This window comes from Dendrobates tinctorius, unplaced genomic scaffold (genome assembly GCF_039654945.1).
Source record: "Dendrobates tinctorius isolate UK_male_01 unplaced genomic scaffold, ASM3965494v1 ptg000143l, whole genome shotgun sequence".
NCBI lineage: Eukaryota > Metazoa > Chordata > Amphibia > Anura > Dendrobatidae > Dendrobates > Dendrobates tinctorius.
In genome coordinates, this window is record NW_027361810.1 from 33380245 (window position 1) to 33407022 (window position 26778).

General features: G+C 40.8%; 2 protein-coding genes across 3 annotated transcripts in view; both read right to left on the reverse strand.

Annotated features, from left to right (window-relative positions):
* The window catches only part of LOC141049358 (prolyl endopeptidase FAP-like), a 146288-nt gene extending 136707 nt beyond the window's left edge, over positions 1 to 9581 (reverse strand). The window contains exons 1-2 of the mRNA XM_073545738.1: positions 9385 to 9581; positions 9066 to 9147 (exon numbers count right to left, since the gene is read on the reverse strand). Of these exons, the coding sequence (XP_073401839.1) occupies positions 9066 to 9147; positions 9385 to 9390 (88 nt within the window). The 5' untranslated portion in view covers positions 9391 to 9581. The remainder of the gene's footprint in view (positions 1 to 9065; positions 9148 to 9384) is intronic.
* Positions 9582 to 15670: 6089 nt separating this feature from the next.
* The window catches only part of IFIH1 (interferon induced with helicase C domain 1), a 92541-nt gene continuing 81433 nt past the window's right edge, over positions 15671 to 26778 (reverse strand). For both annotated transcript variants that reach the window (XM_073545740.1, XM_073545739.1), the window contains exons 11-16: positions 26473 to 26732; positions 25389 to 25538; positions 21148 to 21309; positions 20856 to 21046; positions 20559 to 20652; positions 15671 to 18132 (exon numbers count right to left, since the gene is read on the reverse strand). In XM_073545740.1, the coding sequence (XP_073401841.1) occupies positions 17953 to 18132; positions 20559 to 20652; positions 20856 to 21046; positions 21148 to 21309; positions 25389 to 25538; positions 26473 to 26732 (1037 nt within the window). In that variant the 3' untranslated portion in view covers positions 15671 to 17952. The remainder of the gene's footprint in view (positions 18133 to 20558; positions 20653 to 20855; positions 21047 to 21147; positions 21310 to 25388; positions 25539 to 26472; positions 26733 to 26778) is intronic.

The following is a 26778-nucleotide window of genomic DNA, read 5'->3' on the forward strand; positions in this document are numbered from 1 at the left end:
CATTTTCTGAGGTCAAAGACGAATTCCTCTTTGATGCTTGCAGTAATACGAGTTTCCTAGAACAAATTGAATCTGCAGATTTTTGACAGACTTGCGAAAGGGCTGTCCTATTCAATGATTGACAGATTTTCCTGTCCAGTGGGCCCAAGGAAAACATATAAAAGTTGTCAACCAGATGTCTATAAAAATATGACGTATATCATTGGGTTATTTTGTACTTCCTAGCTACTAAAATGACCTTCCCTTTTGTAAATGGGCCCAATTGTTTCTTCTATATTAAAGTAAAATCTCATTAAAATGGCATTAAGTGAACCACAGTAGTACATTGTGGACTGCCAGCACCTGGGCACGGCAAGCATTTTGCTGCCCCTAATCTGTGGACCTTTACCACTACCTAAGTCTCTTACTATGGAACTCCTTATTCCCCAGGCACATGTATTTTATTTTAAGAAAATACTCAAGTAATGATGGTTTTCACTTAGATTTCACCAAAAAGCAGAAAAAAAATTAACATATGTTAAAAATAAAAATTATTACAAATAATAAAAATATTCATTTTATAACATTTATTTCATTTTTTTTTTACATTTTTTTGTTTTTTTACGTGACTATTTTATTAACCAAGTTCTAAACCTAACTCTAACCCTAATCAAGCCCTAACTTTAGCACTCAGCACTGATTTATCAAAATATTTGCATTATGGAGTAACAGATTGCTAGATTAAGGCTAGGTTCACACAACCCGATTTTCTCTCATCCGAGAAAATCGGTCTGATTAGGCTAATCACACTCTGATCAGGTTATGATCAAAGTTTGAACATACAGACTCGATCCAAGAAAGAAAATTGAAATGTTCATGGCCCTATAGAATAACATGGGTCCAAGTGCAATCAGATGTTTTGTCGGATTGCACTCGGACCGAAAATAAGGTCGTCGGCGCCTGCTCCAGAAGTGGTTTTACATTCAGCTTTTGGGAAGGTTTTGATGAATGTTGTAGAGACAAAGTAGAAGTGTTTTGAAAAGGAATGGTTAATATAAAGGAAATATGTTTATTTCTAACTCTCGCTCAATTCATTTGTGGCTTTGGCTCACAAAACTGCATCAATCAATTGTGTTTTCGCCCCCAAAAAGTGTAAAAAACGACCCTAAAAGGATCACTCAAGGATTACTTAATACTTCCCTCTCTAGTGTTGGCCATGGACAGTGGGTGATGCTACGCTCTACCAGCACTCTTAATGTGGGAGACCAAAAACATACAGCGTTAAGATGCAAGCAACAAAATTACCAAGGATGAGCAAGATCGAAAAGTGACCCGACAGGTTCAATTTGATGTTTGGGTTTTTATTACACAAATTGATTTTTGACTAAACATACTGTATATTTCAAAAGAAACATTCTGTAGGATGACTCTGCCGAAAACTGGTAAAAAAAAAATATTTCCTTAATTAAAATCATTACGCTGGTGGTTACCACTCCTTACTGAAATAGCTCCTGATACCTAAAATAGAAATGCTATACAAAAATGTCAGTCATCGAATTTAATCAGGGCCCTTGCTGTCATTTGGCAGGCACGTTGTAAATATCTGACATGCTTCATCATCGTCTAACCAGTGAACCTCTTCTTCACACCAATGTCAGTTTCCATGGTAACAGAATTTGCTTAGGAGCATCAAATAATCCCAACAAGTCTGCCAAGGGATAACACCAGCCGTAGGTACATCTGGCCATATACACACAGAACATTTGGCAAAAAGTCCAATAACCAATATTCAAGTCGAAGGGTACAGTAGTTATAGGAGATGCAGAGGCATAAGTCACACCCATATTCTGTAGCCTAAAGGAGGACGCTGCTTTAAATGTTGCACTGAGGTCCCGGGAACACTAAGTTACACCATTTCTCATGGCAAATATGTGCATCTACAGTAACAAGAGGATCACTTATCATTTTTCGACACATTACTGCATTACTGCTACTGGAACTGGAACATCAATGTTTCTCTAAGATATGAGCCATCTTGCAAACATAGTTATTATTTTTTCTAAATGTTGAAAGGTTAAAAATCTGACGCCTGAGCGATGCCATGTAATAATGGAGCCCTAGCCTAAGAGCAAGAGCTGGCATCCATTCAATATGAGGATACATGCACACAAAGCATTTCCGTATGGACATGGTTGTAAAAATGCTGCAAAAGGGTGAAATCAGCTGTAACATCCGTAACATGAATCGATATGGAGATCAGTACCTGGACATTAAAGGGGCTCTTCAGGATTTTAACACTGATGGCCAATCCTTAGAACAGGTCATCAATGTCTGATCAGTGAGGGTGCAATGCCCAGCACTCCCGCAGATCAGCTGTTCCTGGTGTCGGCGGTGGCAAAAATTGCTCAGCTATGGAGCTGAACACCACAACTCCATTGACGGAATAGTTCCCATGGCCGAGTACTGCATATCCGTCCCTTATTAACTTGAATGCAGGGCAGATATGCTATGTCCAGCCAAGGCCACTATACAGTTGGCGGAGTTGTGCTGTGCAGCTCTGAAACTGAGCTGTTCTGGCCGACACCGGGAACATCTGATCGGCGTGGGTGCTGGGTGTCGCACTCCTACAGCTCAGACATTGATGACCTATCCAAAGAATAGGCTCAGCTGTCATTGTTAAAGTCATTGACAACTTTTTTAATATATCATATTTTTTCAAAATATAGGACGCACCTTATTACAAGATGCACCCCAGGTTTACACAGCAGAAAATAGGAAAAATATCTACCCTGGCAGTGTTAAGATGTGGAGAGGTCAATATAATTGGTTTTAATGTAATAGAGTAGAATCGGGAGGTAATAGATCTATCTATTGTTAGTGTTTCTTTGAAGTGTGGCTATTCCACATATATAGCTTCAAAGCACATTATGTATACTCTCTGCAGCGCACACATACTGTATACACAGCACTGCTGAATACACAGTACATAGAAACTCAGCTCTGCTGCATATACACATACTACAATATGCACAACATACTATAATTAAGGGCCTTTGTTGTGCCTGGAATGAGTCAGTTTTTAATGATTTCTACATGGATCCCCTTGTTTTAATTAATCTCAATTAAAGGACTTTTTATTTTACTGGATGGTGATGGCGAACGTTTCCTCCCTTTGTGGTTTTTGCTGATGTTTTTTTTTGCTCCAAATAAATCAGAAGAGCATATATAATTGTCCCTTTTTCTTATTTTAACAGTTTTTTGTTTTTTTTCTCATCAGTGAGGAAGGTCACACATTTTTAAAATGTCGCAAAAAATGTGCCAAAATTACTGGCGTAAAAATCACTCGAGACAAAACTGGAGTAGATTTCGTCCAAATTTTGTGAGTTTTTAAAGAAGTCGCATTTGGTGAACTTGTCTAAAACATTTGGAAAAGCCAAATTGACATAAAAATCGAAAAATGAGCTAAACCACCAAAGACAACTTGAGAAATGAGCTAATCATTTTATGAAGTTCTCACAAATCAAAAAGTCACTAAGGAGAGGTAGTCCCACCAAAAACCTGCTGGAAAAGGTATGATGAATATGGCCCTAAGTTTTCCATCATTTATTCACTAAATGTTCGTCATCGCTTACACTCTCTGATTAATATCCCTTTAGCTACATGAGTAAGATTTTCCTGCTATGACATCAGAAGTTATGAGTGACCTCCTAGTGAGGACAAAATCCTTTTACTATAGTCAGGGCTCTGAAGGAGTAGTACATGACTTCATCACTATTAATAGTGGAAAGGAAATAGAGACAATGTGAATTATATATATATATATTGTATAGAAAACATTTTAAACACAAATCTACTGTATGCACTTGAATCAGGTTAGCCCTCCGGCCAGAAACTAAAAATTCTGATTTTCCCCATAATCATTAACCTAAGGCTTAAAGTAAAATGTCTTTCGGGGAAACTCCAACATTTGTATGAGCTGAGCAAACCTTGGCTACAGAAAAGAGCCCGTAAAACTATTTTGTGCAGCCAGTAAGAAAAAGATAGAAAAAAAATGCAAAAGTATTAAGTTCAATTCTTAGTTTATGAATGGGTACATAGAAGAGTTCACAAATGGACTCTAATGGTGCCCTCTTCTGGAGTTGATTGACGCTACCACATCCCTAACAACCTTGGACAAGAAGACTCCTTTCCACCACTCTTTCTGAATATTATTTTCCACTCTTACGAACATGATGATTCCATGTACCTGTCCTTTCCAAAGTACCATAATCCAATTATCCAGACCACTGGCGGACACAGACCTAAAAGGTCCCATGTGCAAGAACAGTACACGGGCCTTTACTGTTCAAAAGTTCAATATAATATACAATCCCATCTATTTTAGAGGTAGAAATGCACCCCCTTACCTCTAACAGGTTGCACCAATGATATATCCACTCCAGATACTGGTTTGTCCCTGATAGAATATATACACTACAAATATACACATATAGATTTTCATAGAGAGAAGTTTCCAGATCAGGATATTCCCGAGAGCAAAGAGTTGTTACCGATGCATCATTATTAACCTCCGATACTGAGGTAGGCTAAATTAGACCCATAGTGTCAACCAGATCAAGATGGCTTCATTCTAAAAGTGGATATTCAGATGGGAAAATTCTTCCTATGGATCTCCCAATGTCTTACCTTACCTATCTGCATGCAATTTAATATTCATCTGAAAATGAAACAAACATTCCCCATCTGGCAATAGCAGCTGATCAAAGTGGTTCTAGTCTCAGAAATCTGTATACAGCTGTTACTTAGAGACAAAAGAAAAGTCTCATAAGGTCACCATCAACTTCAGATCACCTACAACTGACTCTCCAACACACATGAATGTTGGGCTGCATGAGTGTTCATGTGTTTTCAATGGGGAGAGAGAAGTACGCTTCTGCCAGAGATTTCTGTCTGGTGCTAGCTTTTTTCCTGACAGATCAAAAAGATTGAGGGTCGAAATTCAGCAAACCCCATCCTTCTTTCCTCTTACAGATAAGACTCAGAAAAATACTCATTACAAAAGATAGGTGGTCTCGCTTAAAACAGCAGGTCAGATAACTTTTCTCTAATGTGTGTGGGGCCTTTAGCATCTCAAAACAGACATCATGACCACATCAATGATGTGCTAAGCAGTAGCGTAGCTACCAGGAGTGCAGAGGGGGCGGTCTCCTTGGGCCCCATGCTCAGGGGGAACCCACCACTTGGCGCCCACCCAGAGCAATATTACCCTTAACTATATCGAAGTGCACAGTGCGCCAATATGGTTAAGCCAGGGTTGCACAGCATGCGGCTTGGTGCCGGCTCCCTTTTCCATGTGGGTCAGATGTATTCCCGACTTAGATGTGAATACAGCTGTGTGACCAACACTGCAGCGCTGGGAGGTAGGGGAGTGCTTGTCATCTCCCCGCACGGACATGCAGAGGAGTGATATGGTCGCACACTACTGACCTTATCACTCTGTTGCTGTGATTATTGAGCCACAGAGGTGGCAAGGATGAGTATTGCTTGTATATTATGGGGCCGTGGGGAAAACTCAGAGGAAGCGGCTTGGGGTGGGTGTACCATATGGAGAACTGTTGAGACAGTATGAAGAGGTGGGATCATGGAGGTCAATATGGAGGAGTGGAGGGACCATTTGGAGAAGTGAGGACATTATAGAGAGGTGCAGGGATATATGGAAAAATGGGAGCATGGGGGGACCATATGGAGAAGTGGGTGTTCAATATGAAGAAGATGAAGAAGTGGGGTGACAGTATGAAGAGAACAGGATGGAGAACTGGGAGCATATGAGGCCAATATGGAGAAGTGGGAGTATGGGTGGATTGTATGGAGAAATGGGGGCACAGTATAGAAGAGTGGGGGGATCATATGGAGAACTGGGGGACATTATGGAGAGGTGGGGGACCATATGGAGAAATGGGAGCATGGGTCGACTATATGGAGAAATGAGTGTACAATATGAAGAAGTGGGGGGACAGTATAGAGAGGTGGAAGCATAGGAGACAATATTGAGAAATGGGGGTACAGGATGGAGAATTGAGAGCGTGTGGGGACCATATGGAGAAGTGAAAGTATGAGGGAATTACTGTATATGGAAATGTAGGGGAGCAATATGTAGAGATAGGAGTGTGGGGGGACAGTATGGAGAGTTGAGAGCAATGGGGGGACAAAATGGAGAATTGGGGGCACAGTATGGAGAAGTTGAATTCATGTACTGACAGTGGATCTGGTAATGGATTCATATACCATAGTCCTGATCATGTACAAACAAACCTGTTGTGAACTCATTTTCTGGTCTGCCTCTGGTTTCTGGTGAGGGAACTGTTTTTGCTGACAGAGGAGTTGTGAGTTCTCTTTCCAGGCTCCCTCTGGTGGTGGCAGGAGGTAATGAAGCTGATCTAATTAACAGAAACCTTCCACCTGATAATGAGGACGACGATTGGACATCTGGAGTCTCAGACTGGATTTAAGACAGCCGACTCCCTATTCCCATGCTGGTGATTTTTTCCTGCCTCCTGAGGTCTTGGTTTCCAGCTCAGTTCCTGTCTTCTCAAGCTAAGTTTTCTCTGCTAATGTTCACATTTGATTTGGTTATGTCTATTCAGTTTTTGTGTGGTCAGCCAGCCCCGGCTGGGGCTGTGCTGAATTTCCACTCTTATGTTACTGTATGTGCCAGTTTGCTTTTTGTCCCTTATTAGATTGGGCTCTTTTTGCTCTGTTCTCAGAATATGCCAGAGTGCTGATATAGTGGGTGAAGTCTAGTGACTTCAGGGGTTTTTTTTGCTGTCAGAAGTGTTGGACATTTTTTGCAGGGTTTTTTGGTGTGATTGCAGACAGTATCTTTCCTTTCCTGTCCTTTCTAGTTAGTGTGGGCCCCATCGTTTGCTCAGCCTATTTTCCTACCTGTGTTTGTGCTTTCATCTTGATTCACCGTCAATACATGTGGGGGCTGTCTATTCCTTTGGCGTCTGCTCTGGGGCAGTTTAGATTTCCCCTTTTCTTGCTTTAGGCTTATTTAGTCCTCCGGCTGTGACGAGGCTTCTAGAATCATCATAGGTACGCTCCACGGCTGCTGTTAGTTGTGTGGTTAGGATCAGGGGTCTGCAATCCACGTAATTACCAACCTCTCTGGTTTTCTGTGACTTAGATTGGTTTTGTTTTCCTCCTCGGTGACCCAATCATAACACATACCAATCTATAACTGATCAGAGGTCGGCACCTCGCTGAGGTGGTCACCTTTCTACCACTGATTCCCTACTGTGGCTGTCACCCTGCTGCCGAAGTAGAAAAGGTAAGTATCAGGATCCTGATAGCGCCGGCGTACAGCCTCCGCTGAGCAGGGACTCACCCGCACTGTAGAGACCCCTGGGGACAAGAACAGCCAGAAAGTACAGATGCACAGGACCTGAACGCTGAAGTTTAACAAGCCGGCACAGGACCTACGGTCATGTATGTGACTGCAAGGGGGCGGGGCTTAGCATCCTGCTTTCAGAGAAGGTAGAAAACTCAGAGTCGGGCAAAACGGAGGTCATACACAGTACGGGCAAACGAGGTACAGGAGGGGTAAACAGACGGGAGGTCAGACAAAGCCAAAGGTCATACACAAGAGGGCAGTGCGGTACCAAAGGGATGAGCAGAGAGCAGTCGAGTCAACAGCAGAGAGTCATACACGAGAGAGCGGTGCAGTACAAGAGGGGCAGGCAGAACTCGTAACAGGGACAGAACCGGATCACAACCAAACAAGCAACAAGTTATCAGGCACAAGGCACACGTATACAAAAGGTCAACTAACTCAAGGTCAACTAACTCAGCTGAGGGCAGGAGTATAACTGACACCGGACCTAGGTCCAGTGAACATTAAATAGCCGCCCTCTGCCAGAGAGAGGCAGAACAAATAACCCCCAGTCTGACCAGGACGGGCCAAAGCGAAACCCCGTCCTGGATCATGACAGTAAGTGTCTTAAGGAGCCGAAGATTATAGGGACTTTTATTGCATAAGAGGGATGTTAATGTGAAGACACAGAATCATATGGGTAGCATGCAGAGGAGGAAAAGTGTGGTTCTAGTGCTTTATTCATCTACAGATGATAGTTCTGGCACAGCATAAATTTACCAATAGTGGTTCTGGTGCTGTATTCATGTAGTGACTGTGGTTCTCGTGCAGCATTCATGTACTGACGGTGGTTCTGTGTATAGGGGAACTGTGGGGTGTCAGTAGGATGAAGTGTTTGTGCAGGTTGGGTATATATGAGGATGTTGCTGGAAAGTGTGAAGTCAAATGTGTCTTTGTTGTAATCTCAGCAGATGAGTCGCAGCGTGGTCATCTGCTAAGGTTCCTCTATACCCACGGTCATGGTTCACTCAAACGTTTCACCCTTCCCCCGAGCTGAACGTGTAGCTACATCTCTGGTGCTGAGTATTGTCACTAGATAAATCATATGCAAATCAACATGATGCACTGCAAAGCTTGATATATTTTGCAGGTTTTGCAACAAATTAGATTTGTCACAGCATGTAAATGTAGAACGTGGCCCAAAATGACCCAGATGCTCCATACGTCTTAGCATTGGCTAAAAGGGGATATAACTTATTTATGATAGGCTTCCAGCAAAGTATTGACTTACTGTAATGTGAAAGTTGTCTATACAAGTTAGGATCACTTCAGCTGCTAGATATCAAGGGGCTGTCAAGAACCCTTTGATGTGAACTCTTTTGGAGAAGGGATTGGTCGTTTACACAGCTGATTCTATTGTGTGCTCCCAAAAAGTGACGACAGAAGAATATGGGAACTCCCAGCATCATAGGAATTAATATGCACATATCCGAGCCAAACATAAAAAAAACAGAGGACATGTCTCCGAAAACATTTCATGCCTAAAATTATCTAATATATGGTGAGTTTAGTTTATTTCTGTCATTATTATTATGTTTTTAAGAATAACATAAATAATATAATAATATGAATAATAGAGAAAATAATAATAAAAATAGTTGTCCATTTTTCTATTTATCTGTAAAATATAGAAAATAATATAAAATCTACTCACCGGATTTAAGAAGTACAATCATTATGACAGGTATTAAAAGAACAATGGCTGCAGCTATGACAATAATTACTTTTAATTGAGGCTGCAAAAAAGAAAACATAAAATCAGAATAAAAGACAATAAGTAATAAACAAAGTAGCTAAAAATAGAAGAATTCTGCTATCTGCCATTGATTACGATGATACAGTAACCACCAGAAAGATGTATTAATATATTTTTAAAAATCTAGAATTCTATAATCAATTTAAAATGTTTAAACACTATCAAATAATAAAGATGTTAATTTCTAAAATAGAAGGCTGCATCTTGAGGAACTCACCTTCATCCTTACAAGAAATATAGGAAACTAAGAGAAAGCTGCTGAGAATTGCTTCTGAATGGTTGTGAAGTGCCAACGTGCAGGAAGTTTCCTTAGGAATCACAATTTCTCCAAAACACTGTTGATTTTGCTCAATACTTTGAAACATTTGGCAACCTTTGGTGATATTTAAAAAAAAAAAAGAAATTGAAAACAGATTTTATGGGCGTATTTTGCTTTTGGGAAGAACAGTGGGTGGCTCCAAACCTCTGGGTCCAGCAGAAATTAAGCTAAACTTGCCATCCACCTATGACTCAACAATTTCACACAGAAAAATGTGCAAATAGGTCAAAATCTGCCACAAAGTCATAAAATCTGCTACAATAAGTTACTTTAAAAGGTAACAGAGTGATGTTAGGAACAGCAACAGGATAGAAGTTTAGCAGAAAAAAATTTGTGTCTGTTTCTTTTTATGATTCATTTCCTGCAAAAAAAAAAAAACAGGACTGCATGTCACAAGATACGGCAAAGTAATAAGCGAAGTATGCACGCCGGACAGTTAAGGTCACATAACACATGGGATGTATATACTCCTATATTTTGTGTGTGTGGGTATAGGTGAGACATGCAATGCATTGATTTATTTTGTCTTTTTTTTGTGCACCATTAAAGGGATTTTCTCGGATTAAAATATTGTTTCCCTATCCTGGAAATAGTGAACAGCTCAGCAACGTTAACTGTGAAGTAGCCATTCTCGGGTACTGTAGCTCAGCTCATGCTGAAGTGAATAGTAGGTGAGTGGCAGCACCTGGACACAGTGAACGGAGGCATATCCTCCCAGGCCTGGACTAAAGCATCCACCAACTCCTGGACAGTGTGGTGCAACGTGACGTTGGTGAATGGAGTGATACATGATGTCCCAGATGTGCTCAATCGGATTCAGGTCTGGGGAATGGGCGGGCCAGTCCATTGCTTCAATGCCTTCATCTTGCAGGAACTGCTGACACACTCCAGCCACATGAGGTCTGGCATTGTCCTGCATTAGGAGGAACCCAGGGCCAACCACACCAGCATATGTTCTCACAAGGGGCCTAGGATCTCATCTCGGTACCTAATGGCAGTCAGGCTACCTCCTCTGGCATGCACATGGAGGGTTGTGCGGCCCTCCAAAGAAATGCAACCCCACACCATTACTGACCCATTGCCAAACCGGTCATGCTGAAGGGTGTTGCAAGCAGCAGATCGCTCTCCACAGCATCTCCAGACTGTCACATCTGTCACATGTGCTCAGTGTGAACCTGCTTTCATCTGTGGAGAGCACAGGGCGCCAGTGGCGAATTTGCCAATCCTGGTGTTCCGTGGCAAATGCCAAGCGTCCTGCACGGTGTTGGGCTGTGAGCACAACAATCATCTGTGGAAGTCGGGCCCACAGACCATCCTCATGGAGACGGTTTCTAACCGTTTGTGCAGACACACGCACATTTGTGGCCTGCTGGAGGTCATTTTGCAGGGCTCTGGCAGTGCTCCTCCTGATCTTCCTTGCATAAAGGCAGAGGTAGAGGTCCTGCTGCTGGGTTGTTGCCCTCCTACGGCCCCCTCCATGTCTCCTGGTGTACTGGCCTGTCTCCTGTTAGCACCTCCAGCCTCTGGACACTACGCTGACAGACACAGCAAACCTTCTTGCCACAGCTCGCATTAATGTGCCATCCTGGATGAGCTGCACTACCTGAGCCACTTGTGTAGGTTGTAGAGTCCGTCTCATGCTACCACGAGTGTGAAAGCACAACCAACATTCAAAAGTGACCAAAACATCAGCCAGAAAGCATTGGTACGGAAATGTAGTCTGTGGTCCCCACCTGCAGTACCACTCCTTTATTGAGTGTGTCTTGTGTCAGTGTTGCTTCCTAAGTGAAAAGTTTGATTTCACAGAAGTTTGATTTACTTGGACTTATATTCTGTTGTTTAAGTGTTCCCTTTATTTTTTTGAGCAGTATATATATATATACCAGGGTGCATCAAGAGGTCCTGTTGAAAAGGTGCTAAGGGTGGTGTCCTTTGGGTTATGGACCAGTGGTATGGAGGTATAAATCATCAGTCATAAAAAAAACACTGCCAATTAAGGGAGTAAATATAAATGAGCTAACAAGTATGTCCAGAATATATTTTATGTTCGATTCACATCCAATATAGTCCAGCCTGGAATACGGTTCGACTTTTCTCTACATATGTGGATACTTGAATGAGAGGTGGCCACTAGAGATGAGCGAACATGGTCAGATAACATGTTATCCGAGCATGCTCAGGTGTTATCTGAGTATCTTGGGCGTGCTCGAATAATATGTTCGAGTCCCCAAGGCTGCATGATTCGGAGCTGTTAGAAAGTTGCAACACATGTGGGGATAACCTGTTTGTTAGGGAATCCCCACATGTATTCAGGCTAACAGCCATGAGACATGCAGCCGAGGGGGCTCAAATATATTATTCAAGCACGCCCAAGATACTCGCATTAACACCCGAGCATGCTCGGATGGGACATTATCTGAACATATTCGCTCATCACTAGTGGCCACCTATAACATGCATGATTCGGAGCCTGAATTTGTACCAGGTAGCAGCTATCCCAAAGAAAACCATCAATCTCAAAGTCCTGGACAACCTCTTTATATTGGAATATCTTATTACAGTATTTGAAAATGTGTTTTCTACACCAAATTCTTCACAGTGCTCATTCTAACACATGGGGTCATCACAATCAAGAGCTGTAAAATGTTATTCTGGACTATTTGGCTTGGAACAAGGTATATGTAGTAATCAAACACAAATAATTTGACTGTGAGATGGGAGAGTTTTCACTTTTTGTCCTTTTAAATGTACTAAGACTTGGGAACGTTTAGAATATTCAATAAATACATAGTATTTAGAATAGAAGAAAATTTATTTAGGAAGGTTAGGAAACAGTTATTTTTGGTAAAACAGGCTTTTTTGACAATGTGAAAATTGATCTGGTCATGTAGGGTAGAAAACCATCTGTTTTTAAATAAGGCTTCTGCCTGGTCTTCTATTCTCAACGCATGTGCATCAGCAGCACTGGAATCCTATTTTTATTATGGTAGTTTTATTATTGCTATCATTAATCATCTATTTTCTTTTAGTCTATTGTTTTATTTTATTTTATTTGCAAAAGAATTACATATTAGATGTTCTTAATTTATAGATTGATGAAGGAAAATAAGTGGATTTTTACAAACTGCTGGTGGACTGATGAAAAGGATCCAGGATACGCAGAAACTGTAATATTGCGGTTTTATTATCAACACGTTTTGAAGTTGACACACTTCTTCTTCAGGATATAACCACATGTAGACACATTAACAGACAAACAGATTTAAAGGAGTGGTATTTGAATAAAGGCGCCAAAGAGGCACATGATGTGTCAAGGCTCACCTCTCAACTGTTATAACAAAAAAAGCAAATATCCAAGAATAAAAACCCATGCTGGCTCTGGTTAATTACTGTATTCTTATCCAAGTACTTACATACATGCTGTTTAATAATTTGTTCAAAGATCTTTCCTGGTATAGAAGTAAGTCTCACTGGCTTGTAATTTCCTGGCTCCATCTTCTTTCCTTTTTGTGACAATCTTCTGGGACTTCTCCTGTTCCCCAGGATTTTTCAAAGATTCTGGCTAGTGGTGCTGCATTTTCCACTGCTAACTCTTTCAGTACCTTTGTCATGATCCAGGATGGGGTTTCGCTTTGGCCGGTCCTGGTCAGACTGGGGGTTAATTGTTCTGCCTCTCTCTGGCAGAGGGCGGCTATTTAATGCTCACTGAACCTAGGTCTGGTGTCAGTTATACTCGTGCCCTCGTCTGAGTTAGTTGACCACTTGTATATGTGTGCCTTGTGCCTGACAACTTGTTGCTTGTTTGGTTGTGATCCGGTTCTGTGCCTGTTACGAGTTCTGCCTGTCCTTCTTGTACCGCACCGCTCTCTCGTGTATGACTCTATGCTTGTGACCCGACTGCTCTCTGCTCGTCCCTCTTGTACCGCACCGCTCTCTTGTGTATGACCTTTGGCTTTGTCTGACCTCCCGTCTGTTTATCCCTCCTGTACCTCGTTTGCCCGTACTGTGCATGACCACCGTTTTGCCCGACTGAGTTTTCTACCTTCTCTGAAAGCAGGATGCTAAGCCCCGCCCCCTTGCAGTCACATGACCGTAGGTCCTGTGCCGGCTTGCTAAACTTCAGCGTTCAGGTCCTGTGCATCTGTACCTTCTGGCTGTTCTTGTCCCTAGGGGTCCTTACAGTGCGGGCGAGTCCCTGCTCAGCGGAGGCTGTACGCCGGCGCTGTCAGGATCCTGATACCTTAGGATGTATTTAATCTGGACCAAGAGATTTAAATTTATTTAAATTAGCTAGGTGTGCTCTCACCATCTCTCTGATTATAGTGTGGATTCTTTTATAGCTTTGATGGCACCGTGAAGATCAGTTGATGTTACATTTGCTTTCTTAGAGCACACAGATGCAAAATAGAAATTTAAAAGTTCGGCCTTCTCTACATAATTTTTTTTCATAATCTTTGACTTTTCTTTTGATTTTGACATAGCCCCAAAACCCTTTTTTACTGCTTTTGGTCTTCCTTGAAAGCCTCACTTCATTACTGGCTTTAGCTCTTCTAATGTTTGCCCTGCATTCCCTGCAAACAGCATTATATTCTTCTTTAGATATGCTCCCCTCTTTCCATTTAATGTCATCTAAGTCGAGTGGAAAAAACAGTAGGGATGCAGCACGGAATATGGTGGAGCATCGACTTGCTGTTGTGAGTTCATTTTCCCCTTCACCGTCGATGTCTGATGAACTCCCTCTTCTGGTGAAGGAAGGTAGTGAGGCTGATTACCAAACACCTGATCTGGTAGATGATGACTGGGTAACAGGAACTGCTGACTGGTGAGTTCTCTGCTGGATTCTTGGAGACCAGTCTGATTCCTGCTTCCCAAAGATAAGTTTTTGCTCTGCTATTGAACTTATTAGTTTTGTTTTGTTTACCTTGTTTTTTTCGAGTTCAGCCATCCCCGGTCGGGGGTGTGCTGAGTTCCATTTTTGTCTCTGATCAGTTTGTCTCTTTGCTCTGTCTTCAGAATTTACCTTAGTGCTGATATAGTCATTTTGAAGTCCTAGCGACTTCAGGGCCTGTTTTTCCTATCAGACGGTTGGGACATTTTTTGGTAGGGTTTTTTTGCGGATTGCAGACAGCAGCTTTTCTATCCTGTCCTTTTTAGTTAGCTTGGGCCCCATCGTTTGCTCAACCTATCTTTCTATCTGTGTTAGTGTTTTCATCTTGCTTCACCGTCATTATATGTTGGGGGCTGCCTATTGCTTTGGGGTCTGCTCTGGGGCAGTTTAGATTTCCCCTTTCTTTCTTTAGGCCTATTTAGTTCTCTGGCTGTGATCGAGGGGTCTAGGGCATCGTAGGAACCCCCCACGGCTACTGTTAGTTGAGGATAGGATCAGGGGTCTGCAATCCGATAGCTACCAACCTCTCCGGTTTTCTGGACTTAGCTTGTATTTTTGTTTTTTCCTCCTTCGGTGACTCATTCATAACAGCTTCCCATGGTAGATATTACAGTGGAATTCACATCTTATATATTCATGATATATCCAAATGGATCTGCATCTATGTCACGAATGGGGTCCTGATTTGTGCCACTGTCAGTACAGAGGTGGTCCATATTCAAATTTATATGTATGGGAAGTCCAAACACCTCTCCATTGACAGGAGTATACAACAGGACACCATATTCAAGATAGATGCAGGTCTCATTGGTGGAACCTACATCTGCTACGCAATGGATATGCCATGAATATACAGTAAAAGAACACAACTTTGAAGATATTTCTTGCCATTTTACATCTCACTGTGCAGCTTTGCTGTGTAGAATGGGGCTGGGTCAGCAAAGTCATCTCATTATCATCATAAGAGGCAGACATCTGGAGGTCTAGATGAGGCAGAATAACAACTCTATATATTATTCACACAAATAAGGTTTATAAGAAGCTCCCCAGTTACTCTCTGCTATCTTACGGTGAGACCTATATTCCATCTTTTCTTGGAGACTGTAAAAGTGTATTAGACACTTTTTTGTCTTTAACTTTCCATCCATTGTAGCTGTCATAAAGCGCACTCATACTGCTGCCCTGTCTATACAAAGAAAATAGGACTGGAGTGTGTGCCTCTAACGTGGATGCCCAAAAAAAATTTTTTAAATAAAAAATCTCCTATAATAAATAAATAAATAATAGACACATCTCTTTTTCTTTCAGACTTACTTTTAATTAATTAAACTAAAATTATATACATTTATACAAGTATATTATACTCTGGTCCACAAGAAGGTGAATTTTAAATGGTGAGCTCCATAGTGTGCAATACACCATGTTTGCGTGGGGAGTATGATATGGAGCAGAGGATTTCTCTTAGAAAGTTCTTGTTAAAAAAAAAAAAAAAAGATGCCTATTTGAACTTTCATCCAAAATCAAACACCGTCATGGAGAAGATGCATTTTTTCATTGGCAAAATTGTAAACACATAAAATCTCAATCTAATTAACCACATAATACAAATTTCAAAACACGATTTCTACTATTACAGGATAGGTTGTAAAATAGAAACATCTGAAGGCCGACATTAGAACCATGTACTAACATTGGTGCTGTGTCTATTAACAGAAAGAATGGTAGGTCTGGTTGGGGGGATTTGTAATAGAAGACAAAGACACTGGTCTTGATGAGGAGACAAGGTGGAGCGTGAGGCTCATGATTCATTAAGCGACACATGCCTCTTAATGAATCTTCATCCTCTGATGAATGGCGTGCACCTCCATGTGCGTCTCGCCACAATTCTTACTCCAGTTCCTGCTGAAGTAATATTTGGAGCATATTGAACACCGTAAGTCATCATGAATCTGATATGTTGGATCCGCCACACTCCCACGTCCCATCCCAGATCAGCCCATTGGGCAAAAATGGTGTGAGGACACCAAAAGTCATAACATTTTAGGACAGCCATGAGCAACACCAAAATGTTAAGACTTTTCAAAGCTTTTTACATCAGAATTCTAGAATAAGAACTTTGATTCAGACCCATAGGGTCTCATTTACCAAAGCCTTGTAGCGGAAACACTGGCCCCGTTGTGACCAGCAAACAGTCAGTCATAGTGTAGTTTTCTTTTTCTTAGGAGCCATTAAAAAGAAAATTTTCGGGTCTAGATCTTGGTATTAAAAACATGATATGGCTATCTGGTGTTCATTTGATTCTCTGTCAAATTGTCCACCTAAGGTGTTTAGTGGTGGAGGTCATAGATGTCTAATAGCTCGGTCCCATCAACTGGATCTTATGAGTGATTCCTGCAATTGTGCATTTTGTTAAAATGGTTTCTTTTCACCAGCACTGGACAAATCGAGTAAACATTATAAAAAGAAATGAAGAAAAAAAAACACTAGTGGGCACCATAACAAGGAAATAAAAATTCCAGATGGCGCTCTAACAAGTGGATAAGAACTCCAGAGGGCGCCATAACAAGTATGTAAAAACACCAGAGGGTGCCATAACAAGTATGTAAAAACACCAGCGGGCGCCATAACAGGTATGTAACAAGACCAGAGGGCGCCATAACAGGTATGTAAAAACACCAGCGGGCGCCATAACAGGTATGTAACAACACCAGAGGGCGCCATAACAGGTATGTAAAAACACCAGAGGGCGCCATAACAAGTATGTAAAAACATTAGAGGGTGCCATAACAGGTATGTAAAAACATTAGAGGGTGCCATAACAAGTGTGTAAAAACATCAGAGGGTGCCATAACAAGTAAATAAGAACCTCAGATAACGCCATAACTATGTAACAACACCAGAGGGTGCCATAAAAGTATATAAGAACACCACAGGGCGCAGGACACATTTTTCAGAACACAAGAAGGCGCTATAACAAGTAAATAAGAACAGAAGAGGGTGCTATAACAAGTATATAAGCTCAATCGAGGGTGCCATGACAAATATGTTACAGTAAAAGCTAGACACTGAAACATTTTTCTTTTTAATGAATCCAGTTAAAAAATTAAAAGTTTTTTTAGGATTTAACTGAGAATTGTAATTCTTAATCATGAAACAACCCATTTAAGAAGCAATATCTACAATCTGATATGTTGTTATAGGTAACAAGGCCATTTTTTTCTGCTAGTTGACTGTTTTACTTGATAAATATGGGTCATAATGCAGCAAAGTCAGTGGGGAGCAGCGGGTGTTTCACACTGCGCCACCCATTAGAAGCTCTCAAGTGATGTCCAAAAAAATGGAATAAATCAGTTCCTTTACTGAATAAATCAAGCAATTTTAAACACAGCTGGTCTTAGTGATGTCACCCTGTACCCATATATTTATATGACACTTTACAGTAAAAGCTCTCTCATCCGAATCATTTCAAGCTACATAAAATTACAGGAACTCAACATCATCCCGTATATATATATATATATATATATATATATATATATATATATATAAACACAGTCCCACTTGTGTTCAAGTTAGTGTTAGTCATCGTCGTCGCTGTCATCAGACTGAAATCTGAATGGTGGGAACTTCATTGGAAGATCTCGCCAAACATCCAAGGTGTCCTTGGTCATCTTCTCGTCCTTATAATTGATGACAAAGTTACAGATTTTCAGGCAGGGAAGTTCAGTGCCTTTATGGACCATTATGGTTCCCCATGTCTGTGAAAGAAACATAGTAGGAACTTTACAAAAATTAATGAACAAGAAAAGCATGTATGGCACCCATACAGAGAAGCCAATTGTATTCAGCTACAGTCTATCAATTGACATCTACTTGGCCCAATCAGATTTGCACCCAACACACTCGAGGACTTGAAGATTAAATGCGATGATTTCTTCCTTGCTTCTGTAAGATCACACAGATAGGCCTTACTACTCCATAAATGCTTTGGCCTTCTTTGAACTGCATTTTACAGTATATATATATATATATATATATAATGTACATAAAAAGATCAGTAACTTTTTAGGTCAAAGACCATACTATATTTCGGAGCTCTATTTACAAATTTGATGGTCATGATTGAAAACAGTCAACAAATTTGTTATCAGACACACTCCCTGACAACTTAGCTGCTAGTCTACAATGTAGGGGGCAGTAAAGACCCCCCCATACACACGTGGTCAAAATTGTTGGTACCCCTCGTGTAATGACAGAAAAACCCACAATGGTCATAGAAAAAGGTTGAATCTGACAAAAATAATAAATAAAAAAAATCTCTGAAAATGTACAAATGATTTGCTTTTCAGCCATGCTTCCACAGAATTTATAAAAAAAAAATAAAACTCATGAAATAGGCCTGGACAGAAATGATGGTACCGCTGAAAATGTGACAAAAGGGACATGTTAAATCACGGTGTGTCCACTAATTAGCCTCACAGGTGTCTACAGTTTTGGAATCACTGAGTGGCCTGTATAGAGGACACCATAGTTGAACAAAATCATAAAAAAGCCAGACTGGAATTTGCCAAACTACATGTTGACAAGCCACAAAGCTTCTGGGAGAATGTCCTATGGACAGATGAGACAAAAATGGAACTTTTTGGCAAGGCACATCAGCTCTATGTTCACAGACAGAAAAATGAAGCATATCAAGAAAAGAACATTGTCCCTACTGTGAAACATGGAGGAGACGCTATTATGTTCTGGGGCTGCTTTGCTGCATCTGGCACAAGGTGTCTAAAATCTGTAAAGGGTACAGTGAAATCTCATGACTATCAAGGGATTCTAGAGAGAAATGTGCTGCCCAGCATCAGAAAGCATGGTCTCAGTCGCAGGTCATGGGTCTTGCAACAGGATAATGATCTAAAACACAGTTAAAAGCACCCAAGAATAGCTAAGAGGAAAACATTAGACTTTTCTGAAGTGGCATTCTATGAGTCCTGACCTAAATCCTATTGAGCCTCTTTGGAAAGAGCTGAAACATGCCGTCTGGAAAAGGCAACCTTCAAACACGAGACAACTGGAGCAGTTTGCTCTTGAGGAGTGGCCAAAATACCTGTTGAGAGGCGCAGAAGTCTCATTGACAGTTACAGGAATCGTTTGGTTGCAGTGATTGCCTCAAAAGGTTGTACAACAAAATATTAAGTTAAGGCTACCATCATTTCTCATTTTCATGAGTTTTATTTAAAAAAAAATTCTGTGGAAGCATGGTTGAAAAGCAATGTCTGACTTTCATTTGTTCATTTTCATAGATTTTTTATTTATTATTACTTTTATCAGACTCAAGTTATTTCTGTGACCATTGTGGGTTTTTCTGTCATTAAACAAGGGGTACCAACAATTTTGACCACGTGTGTATATGTAAGATTAAAGTTGACTGATTTTGGAAGAATTGGTTAACTGACTGATGTGTCTGGAGGCCTCCTACTTGTCCCCGACAAATGATGGCGGCAAACAAGAAAAATCAGACAGTTTGAATGCAAATACGTGATCCTTTTGTTCTTCGGATTGATAAGCCACTGATGGAGAAATCTGGCACCAGCAAATCCTGCTCTCCCCATAAAGAACACATGAATGATTGGCGAGATTGCTTTTGGTCAGATGAGCCTTTGTCAGGGTTGCTATTTAAAGGGTTATTCCCATCTTCATCAATGGATACTGTTGGATAGTGCTTCTAAAACAAGTAATTTTGCAATGTACCACTTTTTAAAATTTGCAGCCATTTTTAGACTTATTAACACTTTTCTTTTGTTTACAGCTCCTTCCCTAGGAGACCGACCACCGCTGCTGCTTAGCTTTTAAGCCTGGCACTGAAGCTGGCTGGGATTAGGAGATAACAGTGAGCTCCTGCAATACATCAGCGTCAAACCAGTGCTTACAACCTCAATAGAAAAGAGCTTGCAAGCACTGTGCATGTTCTGCTGTCTAGCAGCGGTGGTCGGTCTACAAGGCAATGAGCTGTAACCAAAAGAAAAGAAATGTGTTTATAGCTCAACAACGCCTGAAATTTTTAATAAGCAGTAAATTGCAAAACTGACTCTCATGTAATGAAAGGTATGCTGTGATTGGTTGCTATTATGGACTAAGAAAGTTTTTCTTTTAGACAGTTTTAAGATATCTGACCCACGGAGTCTGCACTTACTCTGCCACAATTATTGCAAATGATGTCTCCATTTGTTTGGTAATCTGCTAACTTTTCTTGAAGAGTTTTGTTTTCTCCTTTTTTGTAGCGTTTTCTGAAAAAAAAAAAAAAAAAAATGCAATATATTATCCGAAGCCTGCTTTTTTTTTAAAGAATAGATTAATTTGATCTTTTTACTGTGAATCCTCTAATGACGGTATAAGATGGTTTCAGCTTTGAAGAGTATTTTGTATTTGTAATATTTTTCTCCCTAAATCAATGGAAACCGATCAGGTAAACAGAACTTAGGATACATACTTGAACTTTGGGTCGGTAACAACGTGATGCATGTTTTCTATCACACGAATGTCGAGTCCACTACAAACGAGTTTCTGACACTTTTTACACAGAAAGGTAATTTTAGAAGGGTCTTTCTCATAAACTTTCTGCAAGTCTTTCTTCTTCTTAACTTTGTTTTCAACGATACTTTGTGCCTGAAATTCTTGGATCTTCAGAAAAAAAAAATCAGTCATGATAATGTAGGAATTACTATGTGCAACTGCAATAACCTACAAAGAGGACACTTTTAGAAAACACTTTTAAAAATCACCTTGTCAGCAAAACTTGCGAGGTTCATCTTCTGCACCTTTTGTATAGCTTTATGCATTAAGTCTTCTCTGTATTCATTAACACTGTCATGATCAATAGCACCGGATGACCTAGAAGCCACCAATACAAGAGCGCTTTCATCAGCTCTGGCTCGGCCACGCGTCTAGTGGGAACAGGGAAAACAAACTTTACGTTAATCAATAACAGAACGTAATAAATAAAATATATAATATAAAAAAATAGTCAAATATTATGCTGATCAGACGCTGATCAGAGTAAGATTCCATTTCTCTCAGGGGTGGAAAGAAAACAAAATTCTCCACCTTCTACATTCAGTTAGTCTGTGAAAACCACTCTCAGATGTCACCTGGACCCATAGACTGGCATTGCTGATTTTGATCCGACACTCAGAAAAAAATCGGACATTTTAACATATATATGTGTATATATATATACACACACACACACTGTATATACACACACATATTTATAGAATTGCAAAAAAAAAGTTACCTATATTTCTGCATTGAACTGTAGTAAAATGCGGTCCGACTGTTATGCAATAAAGGAAGTCTATGAGTGGTATTTCCCCCCCCACCTCGAAATAAAAAAATAAAGAAATATTCACTTGTATTAAGCGAGACCAGACACATCTAGTCACAATGTGGCCAGAAGTATTCATATTGCATACTTACGGTCACACGACCGCTCTTTCTTGCCACCGGCACTGGATAATCCTTACAGCACGTTGCAGACTTTCATGATCAGCCTGGACAACCCCATTAATGCTATCCTATTTAGATGCCTTAATTTGAAAATATCTGTGCACGCAAGATATCCCTTAGATACTATTGAACTGAAACATATTTTCACAAATCACCCTGTCTAAACAGATAATTTGCATATTTAACATCCCAGAGGAGCAGGCATGGCTTATAAGTCTCCTCACTCTGATGTGTCAGGCTTGGAATGTCACTCTCCATAAGAAAAAATGTTACCCCTTAGGCCAAAGAGCAGCTAATTCACTTGTGTGGTTTAGTTACAGTCTTGTTGCATCGATCAGTGCCTCTTCTGCTTGAGATTATGGCTTACCATACATTTGTGGCGCCCCTGAGGCTCAGTCGCCACAGAGGTACTGCACCTTCTCCTAAGGTGTAGTACCCCACCGCCTAAGTAAGTTGGGAACTCCTTTCCACGCTCCAACATCTGCATCCCACACACAGGATAGTTCAGTAGGTCCACATAGCAGCTTCAGGCTGGGGGTAGCAGAGCACCCTTCGTGGAACCCTGCTTCATAACACAAGATGTGTTGGGAGGTAGGTGGAGTTAGTATAAAAGAGAGGGCAAGTTGAGAATTGTAGGTCAGTCTGACGGGAGGTCAGGCGAGAGGAGTTCAGTTCTGAAGTTAGTTTTGAGTTCAAATAATAGAGTGACACACTGGCGCTAGTCCACTTGGCCCAGAAGAAAAAATTGGGTGTTCCCAGATGCTGCTGGTGATTGACAGGTTCTGTGCTAATACCTGCTAAAAAGAGACAAGCTTAAAATAGTAATTACACCGCGCTATACTGGGAAAGACAAGGGTTAATATTAGACTACTCACTTGATAATGTATAGAAAAAACAAGATGTCCTGGAGGCTGGTTGCCTGGTCTTGGAAACTAGGATAGCTGGCACAAAAAGTGGGATGAATAGATGAATGAATGAATAAATAAATCCTATTTTTTTTTAGAAAATAAGCTACTCACTTGTTAGTGTATAGAAAACCGCAATGTCCTTAAGGCTGATCGCTTTGTCTTGAAAATGTAAGTAGCTGCCAATAAAGTTTTTTTTTTTTATTAGTAATTATATTTAAACCAGGATTAGGGGACATGTGCCAGCCAATATCCCAGTAACAGTTCCAAGGTTGGATGCACTTATGGTCGGATTCATTAATAAGTAAGTCTAGCAGAATCTCTTTTAACCCTTAAGGGGTTGCCCCCCCCCCTTTTTGTAAGATAAGCGTACTCTACTTGTTTATTTATTCATTCACTTTATTGGCAGCTACTTACATTTTCAAGACAAAGCGATCAGCCTTAAGGACATTGCGTTTTTTCTATACACTAACAAGTGAGTAGCTTATTTTCTAAAAAAAAAAAAAAATTGGATTTATTTATTTATTTATTCATTCATTCATCTATTCATCCCACTTTTTGTACCAGCTATCCTTATTTCCAAGACCAGGCAACCAGCCTACAGGACATCTTGTTTTTTATACACATTATCAAGTGAGTAGTCTAATATTAACCCTTGTCTTTCCCAGTATAGCGCGGTGTAATTACTATTTTAAGCTAGTTTTGAGTTCAGTTTGAGTTCAGTTTAGAACGAGTGCTGCAGCTGCCTCAGTAATGTGAGCCAGCTGGCATGGGAAAGAGAAGAGAAGGAGAAAGACGTAGACCTGCAACCTAAGCTTCCATAAGAGAGAGAAGGAACAGCGCGGAACGAAGGAGTAAGAGAACAGAGAGGAGTTGTGGGTTGGAAGAGGAACCCTGCCTATAGGTTCTCACCGCAAGGCCGGGGCCCGGTCCCCGAGGTTGTATGGACACTTATGGTTCTGCAGCAGACACCGGTGGAGTAGTTGGCTTAAATGCACTACTCCCATCAAAGACTTGGGACACAACAGCAACTGGACAGAGAGCCAGGTCTTCTGAGAAGGGAGTCCCCGATAGAGGCTACAGCTGTCTGTCATACAAGTAAGGTTCTAGGAACATCTGACAGAAGGAATTCCAGAGAACTACGGTACTGGAGTTCTTCACACTAAAAGGCGCAATAGAGGAGTCGTTCAGGAAAGGCACATGTTGGCAGAGTGTTGGAGAGGAGAACCCTGACTTGCCCGGGAGGTTGATTGAGTCTCTAGTGGGTACCACGAACTGTGAGTAAAGCGTTGAAACTACAAGCCCTGGTGTCCTCCATTCATTCGTCGCTAACACCTCCAGCAACACTACATCTGGGTAACAGCATCTATACCATTCTGCGCCTCTCCTCGTCCATTGCACCTACACTGCCCTGGGACTACAGCTCCACCTGTGGGGAGCTATACCATCTTTGCTGCACCACACCATCAGTCCCAGCGGATCTGCATGCAGCGTTGGCTTACCATCTCCCTTGCCAAACACCACAGGTGGCGTCACAAACTATTCAAATAAACTTTAACACCATTAACATCACCGCCATTGATATTGGGCGCCCAGGGCCACAGACCGGGTCACCGCTGCTGTGACACATTCCCTCTGACACCGGTCCGGTACCGGGTACCCCGCTGCCCTGGGTGTGAGGGGCGACACACATTCTCTTGCTAAGTCTTTGAATTCATAGTATCCTTACTATAGAACTGTGCTTTTCTGCTAAAAAGTTCCACTGTACATAGAACAATTTCACAGAAAAATTATGTGAGCAAACTCCTCCTTAGTAGTGGTCAATCACCAAAGATCATGGTGTATAATAGTTAGTGTGATCACATAGGAACTCAAGAGATCTCCTAGGCAACTAAAGGTCTATCTAATATTAACTAATGTTACTGTTCATGAGCCCACCATCAGGAACACATATCAAATGTGAACATGGCAGGATTGTAAAGAGAAAGCCAATCCACTACTCTTTATAAAGAACATTGCTGCCTGTGTGCAATTTGCAAAACATCACCTGGACAACCCAAAAAGGCTACTGAAACAATGTTTTGTCAACGGATGAGGCAAAATAGAATTTTTCAGTTTAATTTTTCAGTATAAATATAGAAGAAAAACACTGCAAGAACACACCATATGTGAAAGACAGTGGTGGCAATATCATGGTTTACGCTTCTGGGCCCTGATGGGTAGCCATCATTGATGCAGCAACTAATTCTGAATTATACCAGCAAATTCTAAAGGGAAATGTACATATCATAGACATCTGTCTCAAGAAAATGTGAGTCATCCAGCAAATAATTCTTCACAAATTTTGTGGAAGGACCTGAAGCAAAGAGTTCATAGAAGAAAACCTACCAACATAACAGAGTTGAAGCTGTTTTATAGGGAGCAATGGGCTAAAATTCCTCGGAGCTGGTCTGCAAGGACTAAAAATCTACTTTCGTGCAAATCTAATATAGTTTTAGGTCAAATTTACTCAAAAATATGGAACATTTTGAAGGGTTCCCACCACTGTATGCTACACAACAGCATATACATACACTTGTAAACAATATGTATATGCATACACCAACAATTACCTGCACCATTGCTATTTCATTATGGATTAAACCATATACGATAACTATGTTGCACTCCTTGATATCCAAACCCTCCTCCGCCACACTTGTTGCAATCAGTAGGTTCAGTTCTCCGCTGCTAAATTTTTGAATGACTTTCTTCTGTTCATTCTGAAAGTAAAACAATAACAAGTTCTTGTACATATAATATTAAGGGAAAAGCTATGAGATTAGTCAAGAGAATTTAGATCCTTTCATCTGAATCTCTGGATTTTACTATTCCAATTGTCAAAGGGGCGTGTCTCTAAACAGTCAGCTATCATTGGACAATGTCAGGATGTCTAGGGACTCCCGCTTAACTGGTAACACCCAATTGTAAAATAGCCATACATTTCTAGGAGGAACAACAGTGGTATGGCACAACAGAAAACTGAGGACAGATTCCCCAGAAATGGTATTTTATGAAAAATAAAATTATTTACATACAGACAGGTTCAGACAGGTGACAGATCACAAGAACAGACGTTTCTAATTTATCATAGTTTCTATAAAAGCTAGACGATATCCAATTTGGCAGCCATTACTACTAGGAGTTGAGGATCAGATTTTCGAAAATTATGACTAAATTAGAAAATGGGGGCCGATTCCTCAAGACTGACACTTCACGCTATGCCAATGTTGACAGAGAGCATGGCACCAAATTCATTACGGGGTGCGTGCCTCTTAATGAACTCGGCGCTGATTCTAAGTGGCATGCGCCTCCATGCACTGCAGCGAAGACTGGGACTGGAGTAGAAGTTCTGGGGTAGAAACCGCCGGCACGTTTGATGAATTCGATGGGTGGCGTAGGAATCTTTTTGACTCCTCCCCGGCTCCCCCCATTTTAGTAAGGCTGATCCAAAGAGGCATGAAAACGCCAAAAGTCACAACATTTTTGCAATTTTTCAAAACTTTTGTGATGTAAAAGCTTTGATGAATGAGCCCCTAAGTCTTTTTTTTTTTACAGTGCTACCACAGCTTTGAATTGTGACTGTCATAAAAGTGGTTGGAACATCCTTTCTTTTACGTGATACTAAAAACAGACATCTCCATATTGGACCAATACCTGAGTCATGGATTTTACAAATTCACTGTTGCTCCCTGCTCCGATAATGTAATTAGCCCGGATGCCCACTTCTTTAAACTTTTCATTGTCATCAATCCACTGACATAAAGCTACAGCGCTCTGCCGAGTCTTGGTAAATATAATGCCTCTGGCTTTGCTATTCCTCGTGAACTCTTCCATTATGGATCTTCTTAGCTTGGTAAGTTTCTCATTTTCATACTCCTTTTTCTCAGCCAGTTGCTCAAGTGCTCTCTTATGTGCTGCAGAAAAATACAGTAAGTACTTACTAATTGCAAGATGGGAACT